The following is an 18,916-nucleotide window of genomic DNA, read 5'->3' on the forward strand; positions in this document are numbered from 1 at the left end:
ATGTCCAAGGAAGGTAACATTGAGTACGTAAGTAACACAAATCTGACCATATGGTTCTAACCACCCCTTATTTAATACTCACATACAGGACCCCTTATCCTACAAAGTAAGGATAGTTGGCTCAACTGCTTACATGAAGAAACTGAAAATAAGCTAACAATTTGTGCAGTCCCAGAGTCAGTACATCATGCCTGAGGACTGGAATGCACATGTGCCCCCAGAGCCTCCGCTCTTCTCATCCAGCCTCTAGAAAACAGTGCTGCATAGCTTCCCTTATCACGGTACTAGAGCTGAGCCTGTGCAGAGTGGGCTGTGGGAGATGCCCTGGCCTCCTCCTTCAGGGCATTACACTCATGGACCCCTAGGCATCTGCTGTTTCCTGTCTTTCTCCCTACCACCCATCCATGTCCGACCACATTCCCCAGTCCCTGCCTCTCGCCTCCCGAATCTGTCTCTTGTGTGTCTCTTAAAGAGACTTCTTCCTCTCCTTGAACTTATTCTTTCCCTTTCATTCGGCTTCCCATGCTCCCCTCTTCCCTGCATTTCTCCTTCTGCTCCCTAAGATTACGTCAACTTATTCACTGGCATATTTCTTGCCTGGTCCTTGGTTTCTTCTCTCCTCTCCAGTTCTCCGTCCATCCTGCCATCCCTTCACTCCTTTCCACAGTCATCTCTCTGACCTCCCTTCCGTATTCTCCAGGCCCTTCCCCCTTCCCTTTCTTCCTCTGTCTTTCTTCCACTCTGTGCTTCAGTTTCTTCCTCCAATTTAGGTGACTTCTTTCCCCTCCTTCACCTCTAACACTAGGCTGTTTTGGTTTGGTTTTTATCCTTTCAGTCCTTCAGCCTTTTCACCGCCTTGCACTCAGTCCCTTTCTCCTTCGGTCGCTGGCTTCCAGCCTGCTCTGCTTCTGAGACGAGACCCCTCCCCCGCCTGGGTTAGCATAGGGGTCCCTACTCCACTGTGCCCCACCCTACCCCTGTGTGTCTCATCTTCCTTCCTCCATCCAATCCACGCTCAGTCCACCTGCAGCCCAGCCTCCTCACACTCATTCCTTGATGCTCCCTTCCTCTCCTCTCTCCATTGCACCCATGGTACCCCGAGTCCCTCAGTGGATCCCCAGGACTTGAAGGTATATGACACTACCTTTCCAGAACTAACACACTACCACAGGAAAGTGGAGAAGAAACATACTTCTGCATGTTAAGAGGAAAAAGACCATGACAAATGGGAAGAAATGATAAGAAAATCAGTTTGGGGTTTAGGTGCAATAATAACCAAAAAACTCCAGACTCTGCTAAATTCTATTCACATGGTGTATCAACTAAAACTTTATCAAGCCTTTGATCAAGAAATACTATCTTTACTGATGAAAATTACATTAGAAAATACGGTATCAGACACTGAGATACATAGATAGCACAGTTTGTCTTGTTAGCATTTTCCCACGTGCTCTGTTTTCAGTATTCAACAAACTTGATGTAGAAATAGGCTTTGTTACTGTTGCTGCTGCTTCAAGAATCTGATATATCTGTTTAGTAATACCTGTAAGAAACATTGATAAGTTAATCTGATAAGTTTTCCTGACTTAATGAAATTATGTAGGTCTTATCATTTTTCCAAGTTTAATTTCTGACAGGATCTATCTTTGAAAAAGCACAAAGGTAAAGAAATGAATAATCTGCCATGGTCATGTACTCTGACTAGTTTAAAGTGAAAAATATTCTCAATAATTTGAGTAAATGTTGTAGCTTTAAAGACTCCTTAGCCAGGAGGAGTGGTACCTGCCTCTAATCTCAACATTCTGGGAGGCTGGGGCAGGAGGTTACAAATTCAAGAGAAACTCAACCAAGTAAGTAACTCAGCAGGATTCTGTCTCAAAAAATTAAAGGACGGGGAAACAGCTTGGTGCAAAGGCACTGTATGCAATTCCTAGCATTGAAAGAGAAAGAAAGACAGGCTGACTAATGGGGGTTACGGGTTTAGTGTAACAGTGAGAAGAAAGAGAACCCCAGAGAAACTGAAAAGATGCCTGAGACCTGTATACTAGATTGTGAGAGCCAGGGCTTCTTCTGAAGTGTGAAGTTTGAAAGGGAGCTGAATACCTCCTGTTCCAGTCACATGGAAATGTAGAGAGGATTACACACAAACAAGGAGGTGACACACAGGGCATATTAGGTTAGGAAACTCCTGAGTTATCCTAAATTTACTTAGAAAAGTTAGAGATAATTCTTTCTACAACAGGGGAAAAAGGCAAAGCCATAGAAAGACAAGTTGAGAGGAGAATTTTAAGAATCTGAGCATTCTATTATTGAACTTTACATTTTCTTAATCAGGGAAGTTGAATATACATTCTATTATCTGGCCAAAAGTGGTGAAAACATTTACAGAAATTTAACAATAAGATGGGAGTAAGATAAGGCACAGGAAAAGCAGAAAAAGGGTTTAGACTGAGGGCAGGAGCTAATAAGGAAGCCTCAACCTCCCTGTGGAGAGGACAGACTGGCTCAGGGAGCTGGTGCTGTCACTGGGCAGGGGAAGGCTGGAGCTGACTGGTCTGTGCCTCTGAACACATGGCCACCCTCCATAGAGAACAGACTCCCTGTGAATGAGGATGCCCATTCTACCAAGGTGCCAACTTGAGCCACTCTACGTTCCTGCTGACCGGCTTCCCAGGCTTGGAGAGGGCCCACCCCTGGATATCACTGCCCATTTTTATAGGATACCTAGTGGCCCTCATGGGTAATGCCACCATCTTGCATCTAGTACGAACTGACCCTTCTCTCCACCAGCCCATGTACTACTTCTTGGCCATCCTGGCTGTGACAGACCTGGGCCTGCATGTCCACACTCCCTTCGGTGCTAGTGTGCTGTGGTTTGAGGCCCGCGCAGTGGGCCTGCTTCCCTGTGTTCTGCAATAACACTTCCTCCACTCCTTTTCCTTCATGGAATCAGCCGTGCTCTTTGCCATGGCTTTGGACTGCTTGGTGGCCATCTGATTCCCACTGCGCTATGCATCTGTGCTCACTGGTCCTCGAGTGGCCGTGGCTGGGCTGGTGCTGGGCATGCGGACTGCAGCGATCACTGCAGCACCTTCAATGCACCTGTTGAAATTTGATTACTGCCATCCTGGGGCGCTCTCCCATGCTTACTGTCTCCATCAGGACATGATCCGCCTGGCCTGCTCAGACACAAGTTTTAACAGGATCTATGGGCTGTGCATTATCATGCTGGCCATGGGCTCCGACGTCTTCGTCCTGCTGTCTTACACCATCATCATCCACACTGTGCTGGCCATTGCCTCTATAGGGGAGCGTCTCAAGGCCCTCAACACCTGTGTCTCCCACATCCTGGCTGGGCTCTGCTTCTATGTGCCGGTGCTAGGCCTGTCCATCGTGCACAGATTCAGGCATCACACCTCGCCCCTGGTGCTTATCCCACCCCTGATGAACCCCATTATCTACAGCATCAAGACCCATCAGATCCGCAGGGCCATTGTCAAGGTGATCTCACTGGGGAAGACACAGTAAAAACGCAGGGACGGGCCATAGCCCATAGAAACGAGAAATGAATTAAGGCTTTTTTTTTTTTTTTAGAGATGGCTTACTACATAACAGTTTTATTTATTTATTGGAATGCTATCACTTGATAGTTAATATAAAAAATAAAGACAATGCTCATTATGAATAATATATGACTTATAAATACATAATCAGTGGTTTCTTAATGAAAAATTATTATATATTTAAAAGTTGAAAGCCATTATATGTTTTCTCTCATAGATTTTTGCAACTCTGGTTCTAATGCTTATTATAACACTAATTCTAATGACACCATTGACAATAAATTACTCTGATGATACAGAAGTTAAATCAGAACACATTAAGCATAATAACCTCTCTGTACTATAGACTGTGTGAACTTATCCTCCTAACTTAAATGACAAGATTTCTTCTTTTTTTAGTGCTGAATCCTGTTCCACTTTGTATAAATACATTTTCTTTATTCAGTCACCTACCAATAGACACTTCAGTTGGTCCCATATCTGGATTTTATGAATAATGTTGCTGTAATCATGAAATTTAAGTATCTTTTTGATACAATAATTTAATTTCCTTTGGATATGTACCTAGTTGAAAGCTGCTGAATTGTCGCGCTACCATTATTGTCCTACTACTATTATTGTCAGGTAGTGTTTTGCTTTTCATTAGGAACTTTCAGATAGTGTTCAATTATACTTGCTCAAAGATAGCATGGAGAATATTTCCCATGTTTCCTTATTCCCTGAAATGATATTCATACCTGAGAAAGAAAAGATTTTATTTTATTTTATTTTTTAAAAGGTGAATGTCTTAATGAGGTGACTTACTCACTGGTCATTTACTTAAAGCATCACCAATGGTCCATTAAAATGTGGGAACATTAAATCACATTTCGGAACAGTTTAGTGATAGATGAATGACTATGTCTTTCCCACTTGTGAGTACAGGTAACAGAGACAGCACAAAACAAAAAAGAAAAAAGTATCAGATGCTCTATTGTAAAAAAATGCAAAGATCTGATACGTATTAAATGTTTTATGCCACATATCATAAACTATGAATTCTTGGTCAAGCTTTCTATTATACAACAAAAAATATTACAGGTATTTACCAAGTTCCAAGTCCCACCCAGTGCACATGATCACCTCCTACCTCTTAATATGTAAATCTAAAAAAAACCTTTGTTGCCTCTAGCTGGAACATACCTGGAAATGCACGATTGAAAATGCATGTTCTCCTTCCTGCTTACTCCCACTGAAATATTTAGTCAATTTTTTGTTGGATATGATATTGCTTTCAAATGTGGAGAAGAAAGGAATAATTAATTGGTTTTAATATTCAGTGAATCTTCCACTATTATATTTTGGGGTAATGCAAAACACGCATGCACATATAAACAACTGATTGTACAGACAATGAATTGGTATATGGCATATGTAGGAAGATTACCTGATCATAGATCCATGAAAATCTGCAAATAAAATTCTGTATGAACAAGCATGGCTATCAATGTTCCTGAATGTGCATGTATGTATGCCTACATACACCTGTATACATATGTTCAGATGTAAACTTACACAGTTTAATATGCACATACCCATGCTCACACAAACACACACTTCTTGTTATATACTTTTTTATAGTTTGTTCTCCAGATAGTATCTTTGAGAGTCTATGCCCAATTATTGCTTCAGGCCCAGAGAAAACACGTTCTTGGAAGGCTGGTTTGCCTGTGCCTCCCAGGAGTCTGAAAGAAGTCCAGGGAAAGAAAAGGACTGGCTCTAATGCCATGATAAATACCAAACTAGTGAGCCCCTGCCACTAGCTATTAAGACAGAAATTAGGCTGAGACCAGCCATGGCAGGGAGACGCTCACAGAACAGAGTTTGGGTTCAACCTGGGGGTCCAGAGGTGAGCTGAACCTGAGATTTTTCTTCTAGATGCTGCTTATTCATCATATACATTGCATTTCCCCTTGCCTCGTATCATGAATGACCCCTTGCTTCAGGACACTGAGTTAGAAGGGAGGTCTCACATGTGTTTTTTTCAGAGATGTATCCTAAATCTTTAAATTTAGAAAACCCGAAGCTAGGAACCCGAAGCTTCCATATTACCATCCAATCTAATTATTTTTCACAAGGGACTTGACTGTGCTATTAAACTTGTCTTCCTTCAGTTGATCAGTTTACCCTCTTATTTTTGCCTTCAAAGTCATAAATCAGATGTGATTATATAATTTTGAGTTAATAAGATGAAATATACAAATATATGAAAACACCCTGAAAGTTTGCCTGATATATAACATTGGATCAATACATTTAAATTTCTTTTCTCAATTTGTGTTCATTCCTCCTTGTGCTCTTTCCTAGCAAATATCAGGGTTTAATCTCTTTTGATAAATACTTCACACTAAGACTTCATACTTTATTCATTAGCACTGGTCTTTGATTTTATATTGAAACAACTCCTTATGTGTAATGAAATAAATAGAACATTAAGTTATGTTTCTGTCTCTGAAAATGTCCTCATTCAGTAATAGAAGACAAGGTCATTTTTTACCCAATACCAGCCCAGAATAATACTGCTGTTTAATGGCCCTTCCTTTCTGATGCCCCACTTCCCCTTCCTCCTTTCTGTGTGTGAAGTCCCAGTGACAGATGAGGATTCCTCTGAATGAGCTTGTAAAACACTGTGAAAAATCATACAAATAACTTAATTATAATTTAGGAATCATGTGCGAAATAGCAGTTTACATAAATAAGAATAAATGTCACCAAGAGATGACATCTCAACTTAGTCTTATCCAAAATATAATTTTTACTTAAACTAAAAACCAGAGAGCTGAACAAAGGTAAAGAGAAGAACAAATATCAATAGTCAGAAAATAAATCAGTGAGACAAACAGCAATGACCAGGAAAGACAAGGATAGGCAAGATAATCCTAGATCAGAATGTATGCAAGGGTCCAACCACGAAGTTCCACCTCCTTAGTCAAGTTTCACAGGCATGGAGAAGTGTTTGGTTCAAGGAAGATCCATCCGTGAAGTTAAAATCATTTTCTTTTCATCTTGAATAGTGGCATAGGGAACAAAAATCATCATTGCTCTTAATAATTCAAATTGATGGATTGTGTTTAAAGTCTACTAAATTACCCTCAATTGGACCATTTTGATGTGCCAAGAAAAAGTGTTTTATGATGAATCGTATTTACCTTTTAAGTGGTGTACCTAAAATGAATATGTAAGCAAGTAGCAAATAAAGTAACCCTACCAATGTTTAGGCTGGAGTCCACATCACTTCTCATTCTCTACAGTCTGTATAAGGACAGACATACTTTCTCTCAAACACTATCTACTCCTTCTTGCATGGCAGGTGATGCTCAGTAATCTGCCAGTTTAGCCGTTACTCATTTTTCGTGCAAACACTTCAGTTGTCTGATGTCCAAGAAGTTCATGGAAAGTAATAAAATTTTTTGATGTATGTGAAAATCAGTGTCTCTTCTGCGTCTGAGAACAAGATCAAATTATACTTGAGGATTTTTTGAAAGGACTCAATGTGATAAGTTTGAGTTAAAGATACAAATGTAATATCTTCAGTATGAAAGCAAATAAGAAATTGGTTAATTTGAAAATATTATCCACAAGGATGGAGGAAGAGTTTAAATGAAGCATTATATTAAAAAGTAAATACCTTGCCTATATTGGCAGTACAAGTATTTTTCACCAAGAATAGTAGCATTATTGAAAGTATATTGTATGTTAACTGCTCCACTATATTAGCTTGTTTCAGCTTCAAGCAAACCTGTAAGGTGAGATGCAATCACTATCCTTGCTTTTCAGATCGAGACACGGACAGCCAGATCCCACTTTAGCCATAGGAACCTGTAACCTGCAGTCCTACCTCTTAAGCATTGCTGCTCTGGAACAGCAGAAATCTAAGACATGAAATTTTGAAGACCTAAATAAGGAACATAAAAATAACCAGAACACTCTAAGAGACCCAAACAAATGACTACAAATTTTTAAAAATGTATAAGGATTATAAACAAAAAAAGAATCAGTAAGGACTACAGTACCAATATTCTGAAAGAGGCATGGGAGGGCAGAGATGAAAAAGAGCACATACCCTGCCATATAAACTGAAAATCAGACATGTCCCACAGAGTCAGACTGGTTCTACATCAAGAAATCCCTGTGCCACCACTAAAATTCATTTTCAGTAAAACTCCTAGGGTCTATGCATTTTGAAAACTTAATGACTCCCACAGTGATCAACATTACTCTATGGTAGCTTATGTTTATTGCAGTATATAAAGCATCTTTTGCATATACTATTGTATGCCCCTCTTAGTTTTTATTATAGATATAGTTACTTTCGCTTTACAGATTTAAAGGATCAGACTCAAAGATTCAGCTCACTAGGAAACAAAAGTCAGAGGCTGCAAACCCTGTCTGCTAGGTCATTCCACCCACGGCTCAGTACCTGCAGCGTCAGCACCGATACGCTGCTCTCTGTATTGTGTATATATTTCTAGAAGGGACTCAGATCTGTTTTCTTCAGGTGATGAAAGTGACATCATTTTCCTTTTCTCTCATTTCTTCAAACACAGATTTTGAATGGCCTTCCCTCCTGTGGTGCAGAGGTTTGCTCACAGGTGCTTCTTTATATGCAGAGGTCTCTCCTCATCTTGGCAGAAGTATTCCTCCTGGATAAATGCAACAGGACCCATGTTGCTTTCTCAGCTAGGGTCTCAGAAGCATCAGCAGTGCTGCCACAGTAGATTACATTTGGGGGCTATTGTGGATTTAAAATTTAAATTTTTGGTCATCATATTTTACATTTTCAGAAAAGTGATGCTGGAGAGTCCATATTCTTGTCATCATGCCCACACACCCAGTAAAGTGACTAATTTTGCTCCAGTATGTAAGTTGGCAATTGCAGAATTTTTCAAAGGACAGAATATTTCTTGGCAATAAATTCTTCTCTTAAAAATTAAAAAACAGAAATTCTTATGGGCAAAATACTTCTTTCCATTAACCTGCAGAGCATAAAATTTTTCCTACAGCTTCCTCCATACATACGTATGACACACCAGAGTGATGTGTGGAATGACCATGGAGAACTGAGTACATTTTAGAGATGTTTAATCGATAAGCAAAATAATTTTGTTTCCCTCACTGAAGAGCCACCTTGATGCCTTTTGCCATAGTAGGGATAGACGCTTTATCTCCTGACCAAAACTGTACTAACACTGAAATCATTTTTTCTCATAATGGAGGTCCTCATCAATTACTAAATTTCAACATTATCTAACAGGAATTTACAGAATTCACAGAAGTCACAGGTTTCTTGATGCCAATGTCTTTCCACATATGTCTTTTTAAAATATGTTATACCATTTTTTGCTGCAGAAAGAGAAAACTTTAAGTTTGTGCCGGTTATAGTCAGTGGTATCAGTATGAGAATTTGAACCACTGATAAATACAATTGTCTCACATACTTCCTTCTACACAGAGGCCTCTCTTTTACGTTGTGACTTTACATTTTCACATACTTTTGAAAACCAAATTGACCTGACCATGGAATGGGAAGACCAAGAAGATTGATAGGTAACAATAAACAGAAGCCTGTGCAATTTCTTTCAATCAACAGTATATTAACTGTTGTGTTTCTCACCTCAGGTTACTCCCCACCTGTGCCAAAGCGAAGTCCTCAGGCTTCTGACTCATGAAAATGTTCAACAGCAGTCAATTCACTCCAAAATATTTTCTGTTGACTGGTCTCCCTGGCCTGGAAGCACTCTATCCCTGGTTTATCTTGCCTTTCTGCTCCACATATCTCATAGCCATCATGGGCAATAGCCTGATCTTGGCTGTGATCAAGAAAAACCATTCATTGCACCAGCCCATGTACCTATTCCTAGCTATGCTGGCCTTTGCAGAACTCGGTGTGTCTGCCTCTACGCTGCCCACTGTGCTAGGCATCTTTCTTTTTGGTGTCACTGAGATCTGCTTTGAAGCCTGCCTTTTGCAGATGTTCTCCATACATTCGTTTTCCATCATGGAGTCAGGAGTCCTTCTGGCCATGTCTGTGGACCGCTTTGTGGCCATCTACAATCCACTGCGCTACGCTGCCATCTTAACCTTGCCCTGTATTGCTGGTACTGGTGCTGCACTTGGACTCAAGAGTGTGATGCTTATGTTCCCACTTCCCTTTCTCCTGAAGCATCTGCCCTTCTGTGGCCACAACACTCTCTCCCACTCCTACTGTCTGCACTCAGATCTCATCCAGCTGCCCTGTGGAGACCCTCATCTCAACAGCATCCTCGGGCTCTGCATCTTAACTTCGACTTTTGGCCTGGACTCACTGCTCATAATTATCTCTTACATGCTGATCCTGCAGGCAGTGCTAAGCATCACGTCTGGGGAGGGGCAGCACAAGGCCCTCAACACGTGCGTTTCGCACATCTGTGCGGTCCTTGTCTACTATGTGCCCATGATCAGTGTGGCTCTCGTGCACCGCTTCACCAAGCACACTGCGCCCGCGGTCCGCCTGCTCCTGGCCAACGTCTACCTTCTGGTGCCGCCTGTGCTTAACCCCATCATCTACAGTGTTAAGGCCAAGCAGATTCGCCAGGGGTTGGTCCAACTCCTTCTGCAAAGAAAATATTAAAAGTGTTAGGGTCAATGAGACACTGTTCGTCCAGTGATTCTGTGGCATCACCAGCCAGTTCAGAGAAGGAGGGAGAGCTCCTCACCCCATCAAAGCTTGAAAAGTTTGCTTATTGATGAATGTAGGAGGAATACAGATGTTCATAAGTGTAGACTTGCAGTGAGTTAGTATGATACAGTATTTTCTGAACATACTACCCTCTAATTCAAAAGTTTCAATTTTCAACAGTGCCATGTCTTTATATGGGGAAGTTTTTCACTATCACAGAGATGTGAATGAGAATTTCACTTCATAGTTCAAAATAGAGTTAAGGAAACCTAGCAGACCATTAATAATTAAGTGAATTAGGGTTTAAGTACACTATGTAATATTATGAAGTAGTCAAAAAATCAGTTCACTTTATTTCATTTAAAAGATCAAAGCTGATAGGTTTTGAAGGTTTAAGCAAGAAGTAGAAAATTTTAGTTATACACATATAAATTACATATGTTCAAATGTTAGCACTTTAAGAACATAAAAATCAGTTTATGCATATAAAAACATAAAGTTGTTTGACATGGTGGCACATCCTATAATCCCAGCACTCAGGAGGATGAGACAGGAGGACTGCTATGAGTTGAAGGCCAGTCTGGGTTACATAAACAAATTCAAGACCAGCCTGAACAGCATAGTGAAATCCTGTTTCAAAAAAGACAAAAACAATCAAGTTGTCACTTTACCTACATTGTTTGATTTTTTTTTCAAAATAATATGCTCAATACTTTCTTCTGTTACTCAAACTTTTATATTTTATTTTATTTATATATATATATACTGTATATATTATGTATAGATATTGGGTATAATTTGTATATATGTATATAGATAAAGAGAAAAAGATGCATTTACATGTACTTATGTAGAGATATACAAAACCTATTCAAACCTTAGAAGAATTAGAATCAAACAATGCTAAGACCAAAGCCTTATATCTGGGGTTTTGCTATTGGGCATATATGCTCTTAGCTGAGAATGCATTGAGAATAATCCTGGGGGAAACATTTTAGGAATTAAGAATGTAAGTTTCTAGACAAATGCTGGCTTTGAGATATTACATATTTCCTCCTGCAAAAATTTTATGGAAAAAAATCTTTTTCTTTGTTTCTTTTTTTTCTCTCTCTCTCTTTTCTGTTTTTTCTTTTTTCTAGTACTTGGCATCAAACTTCTAACCTTGCACTTATTGCGGAAGTGCTTGTGCCACTGAGCTAAATCCCCGTTCTTGGAAAGAATTTCCTATCGATAGACACTGCGATTATGAAGTGGAGAACAAGAAGATTCATTTACTCATGCTAGAAATCCTTAGTCTACCTGAGAATTTGAAGTTTAAGTCATCCGAAAAAAAAAATATTGTATTGAGTTGAATGAAGTGATTATAAATCAGACACACAAGCTTAAATATTACATAGTTTTTCTTTTTTAATTTTCCTGGGTTTTTTGTTTGTTCCATTGATTCGTTGGTTTTTTTGTATGGGGATCAAATTCATGACCTTATGCTTGCCAGGCAGACACTGGTGCAGCTGAGCTAAACTCCCAGGCCTTACATGGATTTTCTCATGAGAAACCCAAGGTATACATAAATTAAAAAGCAAAATAAACTACAGATAATACAAACAAAGAGACAGGACTTTTGCAAAATTGTAAGGGATCAAGAAATAAAAGGAGGTGGGAAGGAGGAAAGGAAAAGAACTAAAAAAAGAAGATGAATTATGCAGACAGACTAACTTCCCACAGTAAATGAGTCATCATAAACTGCAAACATGTACAGTACTAATAAGACAAAAGAAACATAACTGATCAAAAGTGAGGACAAATGTTCTGACTTTGTTTTATTTGACGGCTCAGATTCATCGGTCAGTGCCCCTCTCTCTTCCATAGCATTCATTCTTCAGTGACTATTAGCACTAGGTTTTCTCCCTTTCCTCATTTTAATAGCACATTTTGCTTCTCATTGCTTCTCTCATTTCACATCTTAACTATGACCAATGAATTATGTCTGAATTGTTTTTTTAAATTTAATATTTCTTAGCCAAGTATACTTTAAGCTCAATAAGGTATGGGCTGTCTCTGCTTTGTTCACTGCAGACATGGCCTAACCTCTGTAGTTCCCACAACATATTGTGTACTCATTAAAAATTTGTGAATTAATAAATGAAATATTGACTGAATGAATACAAGTTACCTATATTTCCTTGATCCTTACATTTATTTCATCCTTCTATTGCATATGTTAATCCCTTTTGATTGCTGTATGTATCCCTTATTCTCCTTCCCCTTCTGTTTCTGTATTAATATCGATTTTTTTAGTCACAAGAGAAAATAAGAAACATTATACATATTCTGAGGATATTTTCCTGAAATTTATCAAATCCTTCAATCTCTCAACAAATCACTAATGTTCTTAATGCAAATCTCACCCTCAGTACCAGTAGCGTGCTTGATTAAATGTTTCTGTAAACATTTGGGAGACGCTTGAAAAACCACGTTTAATTACTAAATATGGTTGGAAAGCCTATGGTAATGTTTCAGTTGTGGTATATGATTTAGAAGAGTATATTTGGGGAGGAATTTTTAAATGGCAAAAAGACATCTAAGATATCTGTCACAGTTGTGAAAGTCTCAACGTAATATTTTACCCAATCTTACAACTCTAGTAGGTATGTTGTTCATATTAGACAGACATTAACAGATCAAGAAAATAGTTTTTTTTTTTTTGTTGTTGTTGTTGTTGTTTTTGTACTGGGGATCAAACTCACAATCTTACACTCACCAGACAGGTGCTTACATCGCTGAGCTAAATCCCCAGCCTCTAAGAAAATAGATTTTAGAGCAACCCATTCAGGACCCCTCCTGTCTCTCAGGAAATATTCCTATTTCTCCTCCCTATTCCCCATTCCTTTTCTCCAGTAAATCTTCCTATTCTTAAAAAAAAATGAATTCTAATTTCCATCTGATTCTAAATTACTTAGCATTATATTACTTGGTAATTGCCTCAAAATGTAGGGACAATTATCAAGCAATATAAACTGAAAATGTGAATGTACTTTGCTTTTTCTGTAAGAAAGTTCACCATTGATTATTGCTTCAACAAGCTTTTATGCACACAATTTAATTTCTAATGGGAATATCTCATTATTGGTCATGATATAAACTTCTCCAATCTGCTGAGACAGCATCCACCCTGGCCTGTCTCAGCCCCGCTGCTTCACATTTTTTTCAAAGGCTGCTAACACTCGGCCTCTTTTCTATCTTTCTCCTGATCATTGAAACTTAGACTGGTACTTCATGGTATACAAATGTTCTTTCTACACAGAATAGGAAGCTTCTGAGAGAGATAAGAATAAAAATTTCATGTTTGGCTTTTAAAACTGACAACTGATTTGTACCAATCTTTCTGAAGATGTTCATTATAATAAATCTCTGATAACCACATTTCTCTTATTCATTTCAAAAACACATTCATACACCTGACTTACAAAGTGGTTTAATTCCAATAAATTTTGGAGATTTCATCTGAAACATCCAAGTAGTTGAGTGTCCAAGAGGCGAAAAAAGAGCATCTCTGTATCTCCGAATTTTTCTATGTGATGGAAACAGTGATTTTCTTCATCTACATGGAGTGACTGTGTCCTATACAAATTCATCTTTCTCATGCTAGACATTTGTCATTCAATGTGTCCGAGATTCTTTTTCAGCTGTCTTACTATACCAGATAACATCATTTTTAATATATTGGGATAAGTATTTGTATGCATCTAGCTGTTTTCTACTCTTGGCTTGCTTGGGTTTAGTTATTCTAATAATTTCAGTGGGTTACTTATTGATAATCTATAATCCATTTTCTGACCCCCAAAAATTCTGCATTATTTAATGAACACTACCTTGAGGAATCAGGTTTTCAAGATGTTCTTGCCTGTCTTTATGCTAGACTCCTGTAAGTATTTCTTCTGGAACATCTTTCATTGTTTGGTTAGCTCTCGCTAGCTACCTGTGCCTGGAAACCCTCGTAACTGCAGCTTTCTAATTAATCTTTTCCCCACTTTCACTCCAGCCCAGTCTGGAACTTTCCCTCTCCATGACTCAGCCCCTTGGAGTCTGCCATCTCATGAAATTCAGCACCCTTGGTGTTTTCTGGAAATAATAATTCTGCTACTTACTTGATAAATACATGTTAATGAAAGTAATACTTGATGTCCACAGAAAAAGATATTATTTCTCTCAGACAAAATTGTCCCATGATAGCTATATTAACCAATTTCTATAGTGTAATTTTACAGGTGATATTCTTTCTAAGTAATTTATATCTATTAGCTATTTAATTACTCTTCTCAATAATTATACTCACCTCTATATCCTTACTTATTTCCCTTAGCGGTTTTTGATTTTAAGAAGGGGTGATATAATTAACTAAGTAATTGTTCCTCAGGGAATCTAACTCCCTCCCTATTACTACACTCCCAGATCTTGTGATCACTGAGGAGGAAGGCAGCATTCCAGTCCCAGTATCCGGAAGGTAATGATGCCAAGGTAGAACTTGGAGCCAACTTCCTTGTTCCCCGTTAGTGCTGTGGTGAGTGCTTGCATTCACAACTCACTGCCCTGTCTCCCAAAGTATCTTCTAAAGAGAGTCTTACCTCTACCCCACACTGAAGCCCTTAGGTTTTTCCTAATCAGCAGTTACCACCACAGGGTTCTGAATCAGTGTGGTAGAATGAGAGAATTTTCTAAACTGAATGGTAAATGAAAAAAACTCAGAGGACTCAGTGATTATACAAAGAATTTTACATTCATGTTACTTTTAGTTTTGCATGCAATGAGTGTTTCTTACTTAGATCTTAATCTGTTAAGTAGAAACTCCTTATCTTTATGCTCCCCTCACCAATGTGACCTCTCAGGAAGTGACTGAAAAGAGTATTATTAATATGAAATTGTGTAAAAGGCTATGAAGATTAATCTCTTCAAAGAATGCCAGGTAGAGGAGATAGTATTACCTATATTCAGGGGTGGGAAATAGTAGCATTTATTGGTTTCTTAAGGATTGTGTTAAATACTGAGAATATTCATCCTACATAGATATTAGCAGATTTATCTTTAAAAATAAAGAAGCAAATAAGCCCAAAAATAAAGCAGACAGATTTATACTGCACAAAGAATTCATCTCAAATTCTGTCCAGCACCAGGAATAAAGAAGTATCTGTATCACATTTTCTTCCTTTTGTTGATTATTTTTTCTGTCTTATTATACTGGCCTAAAGTCTCCGTAATCGCTAAAATGTTCTTGTTGAACAATGTAAACTCAGCAGAATCATTGTGTTTATGATCTCTTTCAAGAAAACCTGACCTGAAAGGGCTAAGGAGATGCAAAACTGAAGGTATGATATATGCAAAAATGCAAGAAAGACAAAAAGAGGAAAAAAAAGACACACAAAGAAGAGCACAGAGGGGCAGAATGGATAGGGCAAGAAAGACCTGCACTTTCAGCAGCTGCAAAGGTTTGTGCTTTCCAGTATCAGATCACGTGAAGTGTGGCAGACAAGGAACAGGATGCAGTCCAGTGAAGAGTTCAGTGAGGCAGCATGAGAGAAAGCGCTGCCTGGACCAGAGGTAGACTAGTACTGACTCACTTAAGGAGCTAAAAGGATATGTTGATCCTGTTGGTAAAAAAGACACACAAAAATGGAAAAAATAAATGAAAAAGTAAGTACCTCTTTCGTCCTGGGCTATGGGATGTTTCTGACATGTGTGATCATTTCTAGAAATCAATGCATTGTTGCTGAACTTTACTACTTTAAGTTTACTTAACTGTTAACTACACACAAAGTTTTTCCTAAGTGAATATATACTGAGTTAAACTACATCAAGAGAATGGTAAGTGCCCAGGGACTCCATATCTAGGAAGCCAAAAACAATTTTTGTTGTTGTTTCATCCCATATTTTCATGAAAGAAAGAAATTAGGAAAAAAAATCAATGATTTCAACATACTAATATATAAACCGTTTTCTTTTTTTCCACATTTTAGTCCAAAGCACTGCCTTCGATGCCCTTTTTTTCAGTATTGTGCTTTTTTCAATTTAACCTGGAAGATGTCTACTAATTCCTCATGTTTCAGCTTCAGTATGCCTTACTAAGAAAGTTCACTTAACTTTTAAAAACAAATCAGATTCTTCCCTACTATATTCCTTTTGTGATGTTATGAAGTTTTCCTTTTAGAATTAACATCATTGGAAAGAAGTCTTCAGGGCATTTTGTAATTATATTTGAACATGTTGAAAGACAAGATATCTGTGACCTGTTAGCGAAAGATGCTGAAAGAGGAGATGCAGGACTCAGTGCTCATGAAATCTTATGTGGGTGTTTAACAGAAGGAGCAAAGAATGGTTGTAGGTCTGCAAATCAGAGAAAAATCTAATAACATCCAACCTGGAACAGTAATCTCTCCCTTCCTTGCAAATTCGTCAAAAATTCATTCTAGGGAAGAAACAGACATTCAGCAAGTGAGGGAACTATTCATCTGTCTGCACGAATAGGTAAACAAACGTGTGTGTATGTGGGGCATGTAGGGAGCTACAGTGAATAAACCTGTCTTCTAAAGTTTCTATTAGCCTCTTGGTTATGACTCAGCTCACCGAAGTAATCCTCTGTTCATTCTAGGTAGATAATTTACCTCTCTCCTGCCTTCCTTTTCCTGGACGTTGGATCACTCCTTGAAAGTGAATTCATCTAAACTATAAACAAAATACCAGTGGGTGAAGTAAGTTGTATTTGATAACTGCAAGTCAAGATGTTGTGGATATAATTCTGACAATATTTGCATTAACATTGAAGTCTGCATACAAATCCACCATTCTAGGTTCCTCCCTCTTCCTGAATGATTTGGTCCTTTGAACGTAAGAATTCTAGCTGCTTCCAATGCTTCTTAAAGCTTAGAAAACCTAAACCCTTTGGTTCCATAATCCTAGGGCAAATTGCTGCTCCTGCTCTAACTCTCCTGCTGGTTCCACTCTCTGTTCATCTCCTGCTTGCCCACTCTCTATCTCACTTTCTTTTGAATCCCAATTATTCATATAACTATACTTATCAGATATTAAGCTATTTTTATACCATGCTTTGTGCTTTGAGCCTATACATTTATCAGTAATATCTGCTCACTTATTCCCAGCATTATCACACATCTTATGAATGGATTGCTCACATATTTTTGTCTCCTTTGTAGCTTTCTCTGGTCTCCATCTTACCATGTTAGTATCTTCATACCATCACAACACAATAGCCATTTCCGTCTGATACAAAGTGTGCAACAATTTACTTAAGTTCTATCAGCTTAAAACTTCCCTTCAATGGAAACAGTAACTACTTTCACACTGGGAATTTCCTAGTGAGGGGGTCATCTGTCAATTTTCAGAAATGAGGCCTTTGGTCACTTGAATCTACATTTACTCTTAGCTTCTCTTTTCTCTGTGCCAGTAAAATTTCTTCATACTAATGTTACCTCATCAATTTGTTTATCATTTTTGAGGCACTGATCTTATCAGATGAGATCACAATATGAAGAATCTCAATAGCTCTTCAGGATTTCTACCTGTGACATTCATTTTGGTTGGAATCCCAGGACTGGAGGCACAGCACATCTGGATATCTGTTCCCTTCTGCCTGATGTACATCATTACATTCCTTGGGAATGGCATCATTCTTCACGTAATCAGAACAGATCCTGCTCTCCATCAGCCCATGTATCTCTTTCTTGCCATGTTGGCATTGGCTGACGTTGGTATCTCTGCATCCACTCTCCCTACCGTGGCTGGCATATTTCTTTTTGGGATGACTGAAATTAGTTTCGAAGCTTGCCTTCTCCAGATGTTCTCCATCCATTCGTTCTCTATTATGGAGTCAGCTGTGTTGTTGGCCATGGCTGTGGACCGTTTTGTGGCCATCTACAGTCCCCTGCATTATATAACTATCCTGACACTGCCCCGTATCTTTGCCACAGGAGCTGTTTTTGTACTGAAAAGCATTGTGCTTATGGCCCCATTGCCCGTGCTCTTACAACGACTGCCCTTTTGTGGCCATCATGCCCTTTCTCATTCCTATTGTCTACACCCCAATCTTATCCACCTACCTTGTGGGGACACATCTGTCAACAATATTTACGGACTTTTCATTGTTATCTCTACCTTTGGGATAGATTCACTGCTCATTGTGGTCTCCTACTGTCTCATACTCCACACTGTACTAGGTATTACCACTGGAGAGGGACAGAAGAAAGCCCTCAGCACCTGTGGTTCACATATCTGTGCTGTGCTTGCTTATTATGTGCCTATGATTAGCTTGTCCATGGTGCATCGCTTTGGGCAGCGTGTGTCCCCTCTGCTACAAACCATGATGGCCAATGCCTACCTCTTCTTCCCACCTGTGGTCAACCCCATTGTCTATAGCATTAAGACTAAAGATATTAGTCATAGCATTGTCCGGATTTTGTCAGACAAAAGAACGAGAGTACAGTCAAGGCCACAGTAAAAAAGGAGTTTTTGTTACTTTAGTTTTTTCCTATAATCACATATGTTCCTGGCTTACTCATATAACTGATGTTATCTTAAAACACGGTGTCTCACAGGCATTTCTCCATGATATGGCGATGGACTAAGGAGAAAAGATACAACGCTTTTAGAT

General features: G+C 38.8%; 2 protein-coding genes and 1 pseudogene across 2 annotated transcripts; all 3 read left to right on the top strand.

Moving 5' to 3' along the window:
- Positions 1-3,528, top strand: LOC100718840 (olfactory receptor 51L1-like; annotated as a pseudogene).
- A 5,745-nt stretch (positions 3,529-9,273) lies between these two features.
- On the top strand, positions 9,274-10,212 carry LOC100719578 (olfactory receptor 51I2-like). Its single transcript, XM_003465271.2, has one exon. The coding sequence runs from the start codon at positions 9,274-9,276 to the stop codon at positions 10,210-10,212; it is 939 nt and encodes a 312-aa protein (XP_003465319.2).
- Positions 10,213-17,794: 7,582 nt separating this feature from the next.
- LOC100718570 (olfactory receptor 51J1-like) lies at positions 17,795-18,763 on the top strand. The gene has a single exon (XM_003465348.1). The coding sequence runs from the start codon at positions 17,795-17,797 to the stop codon at positions 18,761-18,763; it is 969 nt and encodes a 322-aa protein (XP_003465396.1).
- The last annotated feature ends 153 nt before the right edge of the window (positions 18,764-18,916 follow it).

The sequence above is a fragment of the Cavia porcellus genome, unplaced genomic scaffold, assembly GCF_034190915.1.
Source record: "Cavia porcellus strain 051 isolate PalLab524CR breed Dunkin Hartley unplaced genomic scaffold, mCavPor4.1 scaffold_9, whole genome shotgun sequence".
In the NCBI taxonomy this organism is placed as follows: Eukaryota; Metazoa; Chordata; class Mammalia; order Rodentia; family Caviidae; genus Cavia; species Cavia porcellus.